Source organism: Camelina sativa, chromosome 11, assembly GCF_030686135.1.
Source record: "Camelina sativa cultivar CO46 ecotype springtype chromosome 11, ASM3068613v1".
NCBI lineage: Eukaryota > Viridiplantae > Streptophyta > Magnoliopsida > Brassicales > Brassicaceae > Camelina > Camelina sativa.
The window spans coordinates 36,337,215-36,353,937 of NC_141890.1; the positions used below are offsets into that span (position 1 = coordinate 36,337,215).

The 16,723-nt window shown below is 35.1% G+C and overlaps 1 protein-coding gene, 2 long non-coding RNA genes and 1 pseudogene across 3 annotated transcripts; 2 read left to right on the top strand and 2 right to left on the bottom strand.

Moving 5' to 3' along the window:
• Positions 1-4,156: 4,156 nt before the first annotated feature.
• Positions 4,157-6,395, top strand: LOC147934883 (uncharacterized). The gene is made up of 3 exons (XR_015570641.1): positions 4,157-4,299; positions 5,798-5,948; positions 6,025-6,395. It is a non-coding gene; the product is annotated as an uncharacterized LOC147934883 (long non-coding RNA).
• Positions 6,396-7,676: 1,281 nt separating this feature from the next.
• On the bottom strand, positions 7,677-9,346 carry LOC104725121 (putative inorganic phosphate transporter 1-3). Its single transcript, XM_010443726.2, has 2 exons — positions 8,946-9,346; positions 7,677-8,829 (listed from the first exon to the last, which is right to left on the bottom strand). The coding sequence occupies exons 1-2, from the start codon at positions 9,344-9,346 to the stop codon at positions 7,677-7,679; spliced, it is 1,554 nt and encodes a 517-aa protein (XP_010442028.1).
• Positions 9,347-11,773: 2,427 nt separating this feature from the next.
• On the top strand, positions 11,774-13,030 carry LOC147934884 (anthranilate synthase alpha subunit 1, chloroplastic pseudogene; annotated as a pseudogene).
• A 965-nt stretch (positions 13,031-13,995) lies between these two features.
• LOC109127561 (uncharacterized) lies at positions 13,996-15,292 on the bottom strand. Its single transcript, XR_002034127.2, has 4 exons — positions 15,021-15,292; positions 14,581-14,701; positions 14,333-14,464; positions 13,996-14,224 (listed from the first exon to the last, which is right to left on the bottom strand). It is a non-coding gene; the product is annotated as an uncharacterized LOC109127561 (long non-coding RNA).
• Between the last annotated feature and the right edge of the window lie 1,431 nt (positions 15,293-16,723).

Below are 16,723 nucleotides of genomic sequence, written 5' to 3' on the forward strand. Positions count from 1 at the left end.
AAGACCTTGCTTGTTGGAGGATAGAGACACCTATCCTTTATAATGAGTATGATCTCCAAAAAAAAACACATTAAGGAGATCTTGGATCAAATTTGTGGCTTGCCATAGGTCTGAGATAGGGATAACAAGCAGAACCAAAAACCCTCAGCATTGAATAATTTGGTTTTTGACTGAACAGAACTTCATATGGACTGCAGTTATTCAGAATTGCAGAAAGGAAGCAGATTTGTGATGAACTTTGCTGTGAAGATAGCTTGTACCCAGTGATGAAGAGAAGTATGACTGTGAAACATCATTGACAGACCAAGTTCCACTATATGTCTATATTTTCTTTCAGCAATCCCATTTTGTTGTGGTGTATAGGGACAAGAGACCCTGTGAATGATACCATTTTCTGACAAATGATGTTTAAGAGCATTTCTTGTGAACTCTCCTCCTCCATCACTCTGAAATACTTTAAGTATAGAAATAAATTCAGACTTTGCACGCATAGGATGAAACCAAGTGAATCTTGACAAATCATCCACGAAAACAGTACAGTAATTAAATCCTTGATTGGATACAACTGGTGATAGTCTCCCAAAATCATAATGTAATCCGATCCAGGGGACACAATACTCGAGGATTCGAAGAAAATAACTGAAATCTATTATTCTTCCCCATCTGGCAAGGCTCACAAATAGAGGTGGTGCTGGTCTTGTTCAAACTGATTTCCTTGTTGTTCTTGAGTTGTTGGATAACTTGAGAATTTGAATGCCCAAGCCTATGATCAGTGCCGTACCTAGGGATCTAGAGGAATAAGGCAAAATATTGAAGTGTGTGAGTATTTTTTTTTGGTATAAGAAAAAAAAATGTATCTAAGCATTAAACTTGAAAAACAAGACTTTAAAAAGCATTGAAAATAGAAAAAGTCTCTAATAAATGAATAAGTATTAGTATTCGTAGAATATAGCCTTGGAATATTGACCACTAAAAAGGTAAAATAGTGTGGAATACTAAGATAGTTTCTATAAAATGTGACCTATAAATTTGTTATATTTAGTGTGGCATAAGGCACTTGCCTTTTTTCTGTAAGGATAGGCACGACCCTGCCTATGATGCCAAGTTTCTTTAGAAGCTGCACATTGACGATTAGAGAAGAGAGCTACAAATTCTTGATTCTCCAACATATATAACCCACTATTTGGAGGCCTCTTGCCACCACCTTCTGAGTGGTTAAGTCAACAACACAAACTTTATTAACATCAAACCAAACTCCACAAGGCAGATCATTACACAGTTTAGAGATAGAAATAAGAGACTTTTTGCAGATCTGGACATACCAAAACGTAATTTAATGAGAGTTTACCTGTAGAAGAAGCAATGGTGGTTGATCCAACATGGGTTATCGGAAGGTATGTTCCATCTTCAACCAAAAGAGTAACACTCCCATTGTATGTTGTTGCAAACTGCAAATTAGTAGTGGAGAGAGTGACATGAGCTTTAGCACCAGAGTTTGTGACCTAGTCATTACCATTAGAGATTTGCAGAGAGGAGAACACTTGAGCAACATCAGGATGCCATTAGTTGTGATCAAACCAATTCTTACAGTCAGAAGCAAGATGACCAACACACCCACAAAACTAACAGACATGTCGTTCTCCAGATGCTTGAGGATTGGATTGATGTTGAGAAAAACCCTGTCGCGTGAAGAGAAGCCACCATGTCCTCTATTCTGTCCTGAAGATCTTTCCTTCCACAGTAGCCTCCTCTGGGTTAGTTGCCATATCCAGTTTGTTGAGCTTGGAACGATAGATGTGGAGTAATAAAGTCAGGAACACTGTATGAATTAAGCTCTGTGTCAAAGCTTAGAGGAAAGACTTTGCTTAGAGAGGTTTGAATAACAGTTGTGATTGGATCATATTCACGACCCAACCCATTCAAAAACCCAAATATCTTTAAGGACTCATCAGGGTTTACCAATAGAACTCAAGGCATCACAAATAGCTATAAACTCACGACAATAAGCAGCAAAAGACATGTTTTTTTTTCTCCAGAACCCACAGACTATGGCGAAGAGTAAATTTCCTAGCAATGCTACTCTTATTGAAGTTCTCAGATAAGGAAATCCAGACATCTCTAGAGATAGTAATGTTGTGAACAAACCTGCGTACTTCTTCTGACAGAAGGCCAAATAGCTAAGAACAGATGAGCTGATTTGTGCAGAACCAGGCTTCATACTGCGGGTTGGGAACCTCTGTGACAATGGTGTCATTTGTTGTTGAAGTAGTACGAGGTGGAGCTGTGACGGCGCCATTCACGAATCCTATGAGCTTTTGACAAGACAAGAGAGACTCTGTTTAGCTTGATAGTAACAGTACTTGTGACATGAATGTTGTCAGTAAAAGGATACGAGTAGCCATTGAAGCACCTGTGAAGGTTTGCAATGGCTCTGATACAGTTAAGGTAAAAGAAGAACTTTGATAAACTTTGATTCTTTATTATAATTTCAGGACACCTTACAATCTTGAGTCACATTGTCTTATATAGAGACTTAGAGAACAATCTAGAACTAGGTGACTCATGATTACAACTGTGTTTAGGCTAGTCATCATCCTTATCTTGTAGAGCACCAAAACGGTTATGGAGAAGAGGCTCAGCATCAGGTACAATCAACTTTGTTTTGACTTGGGAATGTTGACTAGACTTTTTATTTGGGCTTCTTTCTTGCTGGACTGTTTTCTGGCCCATCTTACATATCTCACCTATATGATAAGTATAGGATTAAATTAGGCATGAAGCTCACTCAAGCTCTGATTGAATAATACAGCCACTGAAAGATTAGTACAAAGGCGTCTGGTTTATGCATGAGACGCCTAAGTACTCTTTCTTCACTTGATTGGCTATCAATAACCCACTACAAGAAAACACGGGTTTTACGACTACAAATGGCGACTACATATGTAGTCGTCATTGTTGGCGACTACATATGTAGTCGTCATTGTTGGCGACTATGTAGCAACTATGAGGTGACCATTTTACGACCACAAATTTGTGGTCGTATATTAGTCGCCTTTTTGCGACTACATATTGTAGTCGGTATTTTAGTCGTAATTTAGCGACTACTTAATGACTATATCGCATATCGAACAAATAGTCGCTAAATAATCATCAATTTAACGACTAATATGCGATTCATGGTAAAAGTTTACAATTTAGCGACTAATATATGACTCATGGTAAAAGTCGCTAAGAAGTCGCATATCAGTTGCTATTAAAAACAATTAAAATTTAACCTCAAACCCTTACTAAACTCTAAAACTTATATTATAAACTCTAAATCTTGAACTTTCAATTCTTAATCTTAGAAATTAATTCATAAACCATAAAATCAAAACTTAACCATTATTATATATATACATAAAACCAAGCTTTAATACTTATTAAGAAAGTCTAATTGATATAATATATCCAAAAACTGATATCTAAGGCTGAAAAAAAATTATAGTTTTCCAAATCTTATATTTTATCAAAACTTAACCCTAAATCTTAAACCTATACCCCAAATCCTATACTTTAAACCTTAAACTTTCAAAATTTAAACTTTTATAATACTTATATAGAAATTAAAGCATAAACCATTCAACCAAGATATAACCATTATATATGTATAAAAGCAATGTGTAAAACTTTTTATTATTTACATATAATTTAATTTTCCAAAAACTATTTACTTATAAATTTATTTAATATAGTCATTTTAAAACCTAATACTAATCATTTTTTACATCTAAATCAAACATAATATTCTTCTAAATCTAAGACCCCAACTTCTAAATCCTGAAATTTAAATCTCATTTCCTGAAGTATGAATTTAAAACTGCAAAAACATATGAAATCATAAAGTATTGATGTAATTGATTATTCTTTGAATAATTAATCTTGTTTCCTGTTGTAAAAAATAAAAAATAAAAATAATAATTCTTTAAATAATGAAGTTTTTTCATTGGATGATATGTAAACACAAGGATTAAACTATCAACTGTTGATTGATTTAATCCAACGGACAAAATATCTTCCTTCTTTTTCTCCCCTTCTCTCTTCTCCTTTCCCGATGAGACTCTCGTCTTCTCCTTTGTCTCCTTTTTTTTTGTCTGGCGATTCTTCTTTGGCGATTCTTTTTTTTTTGTCTGCTTCAATCAATTCCATATTCATCTATGTCGTTGTTTTCATCCTCTCAAGTTGTTAGATCTTGTACCCAAGCACTCTATCGTGGATCTCAGATCTTAGATCTCAACCCCATTGTTTCATTGTTACAAGGTAGATTTGCTTCCTTCTTCTTCTTATTTTCTCAATTTTGGATTTATAAATTTGAAGTCTTTCTCATGATTCTACTTGAAACGACCCGACCCGTTTTTTTTTTTTTTGTAATAATAACTAATATAATAATAATAATATACTACAACTAGTGGTCCCATACCCACTAGCCACCTAACCACAACCACAATCAAACAGCGGAAATAACCAATATCAAAAACCAATAATATTCCAATAATAAAATATCCAATAATAATCCATAACAACAATCCAATAATCAAACATCAGGAAACATGAAACCGGCAACCTAACAATGTTTCTAAACACCCAACTCTAGCAACCTAGCAACGCCAGACAACATACAGTCGACTCCCTAGAACGTCCTCCTCTTCATCGCCTGGATTCCACGATCACACTTTGTCTTTACCTGCACCACAAACACATATTGAGATGCATGAGTATTTGATAAACACTTAGTGAGGCAATCCTCCCATCTACTAGGCTATACACACAAGCAACAGTGATACCAATGTTCCAAACAATCAACAAACAAGACACACAAACCAGGAAATCAAAAATCATCTCGCTGGAAGGGAGGTGTCAACCGACACCAGCCAAGTGTCGACCGACACTGGCCTTGGTGTCTACCGACACTACCCCACAGTATCGATCGATGCCTAACTTGCTAGTGTCGACCGACACCAAGTGGTGTCGATAAACACTCCCTCTGAAACCACGATCCGCTTGAAGCCGAGAGTCGAATCTCGCACCCCAATCTCTTCCAAATCGTCCAATACTCAAAACCCAAGACAAATACGTCCATAGGAACCTGTAGCAACCAATCCCAGCAAGAAAAACACACAAAACAACAACAAACAAGCAAGAACAAGGGAATCAAAGGCTTAGATTAGCCATGATCATGCACTCACCTCTTTGCAGGAAGATTCAGACCAATAGCAACGAATCCAACCCTCCTATCAAGCCTCTAGATCCTTCCTAGCTCCAAATCTCACAAGAACAGCTAAGAAAATCACAAATCTCACCAAAAATCTCAATAACTCTCTTTTTCCTCTTTTTTTCTCAAAAGCGTTAAACGACGACAAGAGAAACTTCCCAAAATCCTTCTGGTCGACAAAACACTTAAATATCTCGGTTTAGTGGGTTTTCTTAAACCAAACCGGTCCAAATCGATAATTAAATCGAACTGGTCGAACCAGAAAACATTGGTGTCGACCGACACCCCCTTGGTGTCGATCGACACCCTCCCCCAAAACGCACAGTTTTGGTTCACGGGTGTTACACTAGTCTACGGTGGTGGTGGTTCGCTCTCTTCCAAATATCGGGTTCTCTCCATGAAAATGGTGTCGCTTACCCTTGGCGGTAAATTGAATCAATCTTTCTTAGAGATTTTGGATCAATTGAACTCAGTCTCTATGTGTATTTGCAATTGAATTGGATTAGGCTTTTGTTGATTATGGTGTCTCCTTGATTTTTTTTCCAGTGAAAGGGAACAAATTATCTAGAACGAGCTGGGTGTGTTCTAGGATTATATCAAAGAGGTTCAATGTTAGGATGAAGAGTTTGATCTTGATCGACCTACTGATGGATTTGTGTGTATTTCTCAAGCTATTGAGGATATTCGACAGAGCAAGGTTTGTGATATGTAGTAGTGATAGTGTTAGCTTTTGCTGTCTTTGAAGGAGAGGATTTTATTTTTTGGGTTTGCAGATGGTAGTTGTTGTAGATGATGAGGACATAAACATGAATGAGATTTGATAATGTTGGCATCGTTGGTAACGTACGTGAACCTATGGCTTTTGTGGTTGAGCATGGACTGGAATCGTGTGTGTGAGCATGTAAGGCAAAGCTGAGATTTCAAAAGCACAAATCAGGCTGGGATTCAAGACTGATGCAGAGAAGGATGTGGTATGTTAAGATCATTTCAATGGACACAAAAGGCTTCAAAGATGGAATACAAGGCAATTGGGAATTGAGTGTGTGCTTCAAAGTTCAAACCATTAATTATGTAGATGTTATCTTCTTGTTTTTGGGAGTATGATGTATTCTTGTTTTTAATTATATTTTTTATTTTATTTTGTAATACAGTTTTTTTTTAAATCATGGTTTCATAGAAATATATATTATTTTATTTTTAATATCAATTTACTCCAAACAAAAATTATTCATAATTTCTATATATTTAATAATAATTAATAAACTATAGATATTATTATTGAAATAATATATATAATTTGTATAAATAATGTATAAATACATAAATACTATACAAATACGATTAAAGTCGTTAAATAGTCACCAATTAGTCACTAAATTTGGTGACTATGTTACGACAAATGTTTGCAGTCATAAAATTAGTCGCCAATTAGTCGTAAATAATAACGACTATATTACGACTACTTTTACGACAGTTAAGATTAGTCGTAACATAGTCGCTATTTAAAGACTGTTTTTACGACTATTAATTTTAGCGACGAAGGATTTACGACTACATTGTATAATCGTTATTTGGTCGTTATACTCTATTTAGTGACTATTAAGTGACAAATAGTGCAGTCGCTATTCGTGTGTTTTCTTGTAGTGACCACATCTCCACTGGAGTTAGAATCAGACAGTGGCACCCTGGCCAATGCACTGATTGTATTTTCTGTGGAGCCATTGATGAAACTCGTGACCATTTCTTTTTTTTATGCAACTATTCAGCTGAAGTCTGGACTTCGTTGATGGGAAGTTTCTTGGCAACTGACTTCTTCACCTCTTGCTATCACTTGATCACCCTAATCACGAGCTCAAACTACAGCCGAATAAAACTCTTCACTATACGATACACATTCCAAGCAACTCTATATCACGTCTTGCGTGAAAGAAACAATAGACGGTACGAAGTAGCTCACGCATCACCAGCTGTCTAGTGAAAGAGCAACCATGACAAGACTATTAGAAACAGATTCAGCTCCATCCGGAATAAGGGCAACCATGCTTACGACGAAGGGCTCTGCCAATGGTTTGAGCATCGTTTTCCATACTTCTCATCATAATTACAGTCTCTTTGAACTTATAAATAAATTTAACATTCAATTCAAAAAAAAAAAAGAAGTATAAAAGTATTAAAATAAAAATATTTTTCATTTGTATTACATGAGCCGTTATTAAGAGGCGAAGACTTGTTTTACAGTACAAAACATAACATGAATTTGCTTCTTAGTAGTTCTTTGAAAACGGGTCAATGGTTACACTTACACACTAAGAAAAACACAAAAAGCAAACGTAGAGGTGCACACTATCATATCACCAACAAAAAAAATGAAAAATCAAAGTTACAAAACGAATAACAAATATATATTGACAATATGACGGCGTAATCATTTCTCAACCTCAGCTTCACCGGATAGTTCTTCAAGGGACTTGCCCTTTGGCTCAGGGACAAGGAACGTGAAGAGCATGCCAATAAAGTTTATGACACCGAGCACGATCAATGAATTCTTAACTCCAATACCAGGTGGGTATCCTGCGTCTGTCTTGGTCGGATCCTGTGATTGAGCCGCATAGAGGAACCCAAAGGCTCCAACAATGGCTCCAGCCTTACCTGTCGCAGCTGATATTCCGTGGCATGTGGACCTTAGTCTAGCTGGGAAGATCTCAGCAGGGACAATGAAAGTGGTTGCATTTGGTCCAAAGTTGGCGAAGAAAAAGGTGAGGGAGTACATAATCACGAATCCGATACGGTTGTCTGGCTTGATCCAGTGGTTGTATGGGAAGGCAATGGCAAACATAAACACTGTCATGAAGAAGAATCCCATAAGTTGGATTGCAAACCTTCCCATGATATCAATAAATGCGACAGTGAACCAGTACCCTGGGACAGTACTGCAAAGCGCGATGAGAGTCTGTGCCCTAGCAATCTTGAAAACCTCATGAATGGCATTCATGGTGCCTGCCTTTGGAATCCATCCAATGGCCGAAAAAATATCCTTTTGAAACAAATTTTGGCTGTAGAAAGCAATGTCAAGCAAGAACCAAGTTGAGGTACACCCAAGGAGTGGAAGCCCATGGCGTCTAAGGAATTCCTTGGAGAACAATCCATAGTTCAGTTTTGGGTCCTCAGCCCTTTCTTCAACTTCAAGCTCTACTTGTAAGACCTTGGACATGTCTTTTGTTGCTTGTTTAATGTCCTTGGCAACTAAAGCAGTGTAACGTGCAGTTTCAGGCATCTTCATACGCCAATAGAAGGTCATGGCCGCAGGTATAGCGCCAAACATGACAATGATACGCCAAATGTAATCAGCCTCCGGAGGCGTTGAGAGAACCCTATCTTGGTCATAGGTCGGTGATGGAAACTGTTTGTCGAAAATGGAAGAGACTGCAAGAGCCACAAAACCACCAGCCAAGATACCGATACCTTGCATAGCAAAGACGGCAGCGATGAAAGCCCCACGAGTCTTCTTGTTAGCATATTCAGACATGATGGTGGCTGAAAGAGGGTAGTCACCTCCAATGCCAAACCCGAGCCAAAACCTATACATAACCGTTTAAATGTTAATAATTATATTTATTTGTTTTTGTAGGTTTCAACTATCATGTGTATGATCTCATGTTCATGGATAAAATAGTTTTGACCGTGATAGTTGTACCTGAAAAAGCAAAGAGTGGTCATGACACCCTTGGCTTGGTTTCCAAAGGAGAGACCGGAAGCAATAGAACACACGATCATCATGATCAAAGTGAGACCGTAGACCTTTTTCCTTCCTAGCTTGTCACCAAGCCATCCGAAGAAGAGCTGACCAGCAAGAGTCCCACAGAGGGCCACACCATTGACTGCTGCTGCAACATGAGGGGGAAGGGAGCCAGGCTTTGCTGACTCCGGATTGAAGTAGTAGAGGCGTCCTAGGAGCTTCGTCACCAAGGACACACAAAAAAGATCATAGGCATCCGTAAAGAAACCCATACCGGCAATGACAATCGCCGTGAAATGATAAAGTTGCGTCTTCGCAACATCAAGTGCTTTTAGCACTCCTAGTTGCTGGTCGGCCATCTGAGTCTCTTTTGTCTCTCCTGTTTTCATGCAGTAAAAGTAAAAATTACGTATTAAATTTCTTTTTGTAATACAATTTCTTTTTTCAAATTTAAAATTTAATCTAATTATAACAGAAGAGCTTTTGTCGTTATACATATAAATAATCAAATCATTCAAACAAGTGCAAATTAGTATTTGAATGAAGATCATATTATAAATTTGTATGTAATCTTACCCTCACGTTTTGTTGATTGATGTTCGAGGACGAGGCAAGAGAGAGAACTAACGATATCGAAAGAGAGAGAGAGAGAGAGAGAGGTGGTGATGGTTGTGACAATGTGGTGGCTGAGACGGTCGACATTTATAGAGAAGATCGGAGAAGCATCTTAAGGGTATATCCACATTTTAATTCAATTTTAATGTGTTTAGCCATCACTTTCGTTAATTATCTATCTTGCTCTTCTGGGTAATTTGGATGGTCTGCACATAGTGCATCTTCTTTTTAATAATCTATTATTAGTACAGATGACTTCTCTTTGAGATTTCTAATCATGGAAACATTCCATGGTCCAACTTCTTCGATCAATTCTTGCTCTTAGCAAATAGCTGTTATCTCAAGGGGACAAATTCAGGTCCGTAATAAGTATGTACGTACCCGTCAATATTACTCTTTCTCTTTCACAAAAAATGTCAATTTTGTACATTTCACAAAAATTAAGGAAAACTTGAATTATACACGATGATTTTTAGGAATTTTTCTTGTATTACAAATATTAATTTTCTGTAATTTTTTATCAATTAATTTTAGGAAATTGTAGATTTCAAGATTCATTAATTAAGAATTTAAAATTTTGATGAATTATTATTGGTTAATAGTTATAAGAAATGTGTTATTATGGATAAATAACATATTTATAGTAAACATTAAATGTTTTCTTAATTTATGTTAAAATCCTTAAATCATCCTTTATGATAGAGAGTAAGTAAATGGTTACTGATTTAAATTCAATGATATGAGCTTTGAGTTTAGGAGTAAATTAGAAAATTTAACATTAAAAATATATTAGAAACTAGGATTTTACCCGCGGTACACCGCGGAACTAAATTATAAATTATTGTATTTTAAATAATAATTTTTAATTTATTTAGTTTTCAAATTCTCAATTAATTAACTTTTGTCTAATTAATTTAAAATTTTGTTTAGATTTTATTTATTTTGGAATATTAAGAATGTGCTATAGTATGTGTAATATTTTGTAGTTCAAATACTAAATAATTTATAAGTTAATTTTCAAAACTATGATTACAAATCTATAGTATATAGGAGATAAACTAATAGTTTTAGTGTTATAACTATAGTCCAAACCCGCCATGCTAGGCAGGTCAGGCAACATGTTCAAAGATTTTTAATCCGCAAAAACTCATCATAGAAAACCCATGAAAGTAAAAATTAGTATTAAATACATTGAGATCAATGCGTTGAGATCAAAAATCTCGGCTACGGATCCTCCTCCAAGATCGAAAATCAATTCGTTTATTGATTAGGCCGATTGTTTAGGAAATTTGTGTATGGAGAAAATATTGTTTTGTAAAATTGGAAACTTAATATTAATTAAATTAATTATAAACTTAATACTTTTGTCAAAAAAAAAACTTAATACTTAATGTTAAAGAGAGTGGTTCCAATTGTTTTGGAAATTTATTTAGGATGGGAAATCTTGTTTTCAAAAATAGAAACTTAATATTAATTAATTAAATAAAAAACAAATTAATAATTAATGTTAATGGTATGCTTGTAAATAGGTATGAACTTCAGGATTTATTTCATAAATGTCTCCAAAAATGTATATATAGATATGTAAAATGACACTCGTTTTGAAACAAAAAAAAATCCTAGTTTGACACTTTATGTGAAAGAGAGGGAGTAATTGACAATAAAATTTGAAAATAAAATTTAATTTTTAATATGACTTAGATTTATTAATAAATATCTATATCTATACATCTATTAATAAATATCTATATATGTGCATATATATGATATATTTAATGTTAAAATTTTGATTTGTTGAAATTTATTTGGTTCAATGGTTGATAGAGGTTTAAATAATATTTTTCTTTGAGGGACGGTGAGTAGGAGGGGATCATATAAAATGTTCTGGTCCCTGGCCTGAGGGGATGGAAGGCCTAAGACCGGAACTTCTTACTAATTCAAAACAAAAAAAAATTATTATTTTTCAACCAATAATTGTGGGTTGTGAATCATAGATATTACGATTTATTAATAAATTGACAATTTAATAGAAGCAAGTTCGTAAGGAAATTTTCAGTTTGTGTAATTATAACTGTTAGCTGTAATTTCACGCATTTACATGTAAATTATAGGGTGGAATAAATTAAAAAAAAAAACTTTTTGATTTTCGTTTTGAGAAACCTATCCCGGTAATGATTTTACAGGTGTTCAAACTTCAACGGCAGTAAACTCTCCTTGTACTTGTTGTAAAAAAGTTGAAATTTCGTATAGATGGTATTGCAAAAAATTTAGGGAAAATTGGAAATAAAGGATCATAAAAAAAAAATTTGTTCATATACACCTTTTTTTGAAAATGGTCATTTTTACCTAAAATACCCATACAAATTAATAAACCTAAATTTAACAAGTTATAAGACTTGAAATATAGGAAAATAAGTAAATATATAATAATAGAGGTAATATAATTTTTTACAAAAAAAGAAAAAAATGTAGAAGTTAATTTTTTTTATGGATAAAATTTGATATAAAACATTTAGAAAACGTTTTCTGCTGTTCTAAAAAAACGGATTATGTGTTCTAACATTTTGTACATGTTATACTAATTTCAGGAATAGTTTTTGTTCTAAATAGTTTAGTAGTCCGAAATTCTAAATTCTATAAAATTTAGAGTGTGTATTCTACGGTTTACTCTATGTTCTAAACTTTTTAGTACAATCTTTCTACGATTTACTCTATGCTCTGAAAACGTTAGAATATGTTTTATTCCTTTTACTCTATCTCTAAGAAAATTAGTAGATATCTACTACGAAAAAGTAGAATGTATACACTGAAACTATTTGAGAGCACTAAATATTTATCTAAGATCATATTTGTTTGTTAGGATTAAGTTCTAATTTGAATTTCAAACCTAGAAGCTTATGAACATCGAACGCTATTCCCATGTTATGTATATAAGCTCAACGGTTAAGTTCTACTTCTATCCGTGTAGGTGACTAAAGAATTACAAGATGATTTGACTTGCTGGGACACACTACGTGCGGCAAGTCATTATCGAGGGAACAGTTACTCAGTTAGTGGTGCACCAAAGGTCAAAGCCATGGAATTAATCGATGAGCTAGAGGCAACAAGGCGTGGACCATACAGTGGCGATTTTGGTGGAGTCTCCTTCACTCGTGACATGTACATTGCTTTATCCTTTAGGACAATCGTTTTCCCGACCGCGTGTCAATACAATACATTACAATGTACTCTTACAAAAATGCCAACAAAAGCCGTGAGTGGGTGGCTTATCTACAAGCTGGAGCCCGTGTAGTAGCTGATAGTGACCCGCAGGACGAACACTGTGAGTGCGAGAACAAAGCCGCTGGTCTTGCTCGAGCCATTGACTTGGCCGAATCTGCATTTGTTAAAAAATGAATGTGGCCAAGAACAGAGGCTTTCTTTGTTATCGGGAAGTGCTTTTGGGTCAAAAATATCCCTAGGACAATGTTATCGGGAAATGCTTTTGTCCTATTATATTGTTTTGGCATATCCAACAAACACAACTGATGAAAAAAAATCTATCTTAACATTTTTTTAAGTACATTTTTGTGCCATTCTCTCTTATCTTTGTATCCAAACAAGTCTCAACTAAATTCTCTACAATTCTTACATCCAAATACAATTATGTCCTTATTTGATAATATTAATTTCTTAAAATATATCTATCTAATTTAGCTAAATATGTTAGATTAAAATATAATTCTCCTTTCATTTTTATTAATCTTATATTTAATTATTTTAATTACTATTCAATACATAAAGTTAATAAAATTTTAGTTTTTTTCAGCATATAATGTGATTTGAATTTTTACAAACGGATATATATCAAAAAATTTCTTAGGATAATTGTAACCAAACAAGTATATCCACATATAGAGCTCGAAATACATTTTTGGAGTATAATAGGGTACCATCACTTTTTGCCAACTTCGGGTCGGGTTTTTAACTAAAATTATAACCGATTCAATTATCCAGATCCTCCTGAAGATTGCCGAATATTTTGGGCCGGTTTTTAATCCATAGCATACTTATTTACATCCAATTAATGCCCATTGTATCTTAGGAAATATCTAATTTGCATGCCGAATTTTTAGGACCGAGTTTGACAAAAAGAATTGATAACCCAATTTATGTAATCACATCCTCTTAATCACATCCCTATAATATAGCAACTAATTCAAGATGAATACATCTTAGGAAATATCTAATTTGAGTTTAATAAACGATTACATATTTGGTAAGATCTTATTAGCTTTAAATGTACACTATTAATCCGATAATAAAAATTGGGAATCATAATAAGAATATGCCAGATCATTCATTCCTAAATCATAACTAATAAATCGTAAAATGTATATTCTCAACTTGCGAATCAAGAATTTCTACAAAACTCTACCTACAACCGTTAACAGTATATATATCAACAAAATAATAGACCTGTGGTGTACCACGGGGTAAAACCTAGTAGATTACAAGTTTGAAGACCGAAACATTGAGTAGAGGTCACTGACACTTGTTTATCAGACTTTTCATGGGGCTTAGCTGGTAAAATATGCAACCGTCGCCCCTCGAAAGCTGTGTCATCTAATTCCTCCATTGCCCTGCAACACCATCCAAATCAATTATTTAAAACATTAACTAACAACTAAAGATCTACTTCTTGAAAAACATGCACTTAAGAACTTTTTAATTGGTATGAATTATAATACCTTACTACAGATTCCGGGATCAGGTAAAGGATGTACGCCCTTCCTTTGGACCTTTTTGTCTCCCTGTCAAGAACAAGATGGACCTCTGATATTTCACCGAATTTGCTGAAATGTCCAGTAAGCTCTTCTTCTCTGTTTCATGAGCTTTATTTATTTTAACAACAAATAGAGATATATATATAAAAGATGAATAACACAAAGGGGAATCAGGAAACAAGAAAAAAGAGCGCAAGATGAAGATCCATTACATTGTAGTGTAAGGCAGGTTACGGATGAAAAGGCGACCAGTGTCGAGAAAAATGTTAGAAAATTGTCTCCTTTAGCATTATCATTAACCTTCCCTTCTTTCCTCGGAGGAGGCTTCGCAACCTATATGCGTCCCAAAGGAGAATCTAAATTAGGATTTCAAAACTAGCTAGTACTACTACTACACAAGTCATGAAACTTAACTGAGTATCTAGCTAAGTGAAAATTAATCATCTCAACAGATATTTTAAGCGTATCAATGAAAGACTTATTAAAATATGTGATAGCAGCTTGAGCTTCTTGTTCATTACGAAATCCAATAAAAGCAAATTGTCTACTTCTGCCATCATTACTGCAAAAGCAGCGACCGTAACTATATAGAGTGATTCCAACATAAACACACACAACAAATTAGCTGCTGTGAATCTACAAGTATATGTACCTTAAACGCATCAATTGCACGTCTGTGATTTCTCCTTTTTGTGAAAAGACATCTCGAAGTCGATCCTCTTTCACATATTCTGGCAAATTCTTAACGATTATCTCTGTTCCTCTTTCACAACTATGTGATACACTGAAATATGAAGACGAAATTCAAAGTATGGTTATGAGAAGCAAACGAAATTGAGCTATTAATAGGAGCAAACAAAAAAAGATGAATCGCGAGAACAAGAGGTGGACAAATGAAGCTTCGCCCAGATGAGAAAAGGAGGAATAAAGAAACTCACCAAATGTCTCTAAAGTTTATTTTGATGGTTTATGAGTATAATAGAAATCTCTTTATCGATTAGAGTTTTTGCTGTTAGGAATTTTTTAATTAGGAATCTATATTTTTGTTTATTAAATTTATGTAAATTTGAGGGCAAAATTGGTTTTTGATTATTATAAAACTATGTGACCAAACTTGTGAAAATAAAGTATATTTAGACATTTTTCTAAAAATATATCCTTTATTTCCAATTTTCCCAAAAATTTATTACCATTAATACTGTTTTTTTTAAGACTTGTTCGTTGGTAATTTTTTGATGCATATCATCCACTTCTTTTGGTGCAGAGAAACAAAAAAGAAATCATCCACTTCTTTTGGTTAAAAGTTTTTGCCGTATTTTTTTTAACAACAAAAGAAAACGATTAGCTCAAACGAGCCAATTAGAGAAGAAATTGTCTACATAAGATTACATGCGGTTGAGTACAAATTTGTTGTGCCAAATGGTCCGCAAACACATTAGCATTTTTAGAGATCAATGTCAACGAGAAACTTGTAAATTCCTCCATATCCATCTTGATATCGTCGAGATAGCTAAGAATGCTGGCAAGTCGGACGGGAAAGACACCTTCACCAAATCTGAACAGTCTGTGAGAAAAGCCACATCCCTGAAGTCATGTCCTAGCATACATCGCATAGCCCAAACAAAAGGTTCAATTTCAGCATGAAAGGATGAGAGGCTACAGCGGAAATTCGAAGCGCCCTGAAGCCGTGAGGATCCTTGGGACACAGTACACACCCAACTTGCACCTGCAAACTTGTCTGTGTCCATCCACGAACCTTAAACGAAATAGCGGTAACCGGTATAAACAGGAGGGAGGGAAACGCATCCCATCGCCAACCGAGGTCCAGGATTCTGAGTTACAGAGAATAACTCCTCCTCCTCTACCTGGGCCGCAAACCAGGCCTTTGACTCACTATCCGCCTGCTGTGCCATCTCTTCCGGCCGTTCCACCTCATTTTCAAAAACCTTTGCATTTCTGGCCTTCCAAATATACCACATAACCCAAGGAAAAACTGAAATCTGTGACCCTGGATTTTGTGCCCCGAGGAAATGGTCCACATTGGCATACACCAAACCCGAGGGAAAAGCAATTGTTCCGGTCGGAACATTGGACAAAGACCAAACCTGATGCGCAGGCGGGCATTCAAACAAAGCGTGGTTGATTGTTTCCATCGGAACACCACAACGAGCGCATTCTGAGTCACACGAAACCCCCTCGACGTTGTAAATTTGTCGTTACCGAGAGACACCCAGATAGAACCTGCCACATAAAGTGTTGTATTTTTGGAGGACACTTAACTTTCCAAACACTAGCCTTTAATGATATTATATCAGGACCACACACAACCACCGGAGTCCCCGTAGAAACTGTCAA

What these genes read in the sequence shown, in the direction of transcription:
- LOC104725121 (XM_010443726.2), bottom strand. Translation starts at nt 9,346, where the DNA reads ATGGCCGACCAGCAACTAGGAGTGCTAAAAGCACTTGATGTTGCGAAG. An exon ending in ACCACTCTTTGCTTTTTCAG is followed by an intron (nt 8,830 to 8,945) that starts GTACAACTATCA and finishes GGTTATGTATAG; the next exon opens with GTTTTGGCTCGGGTTTGGCA.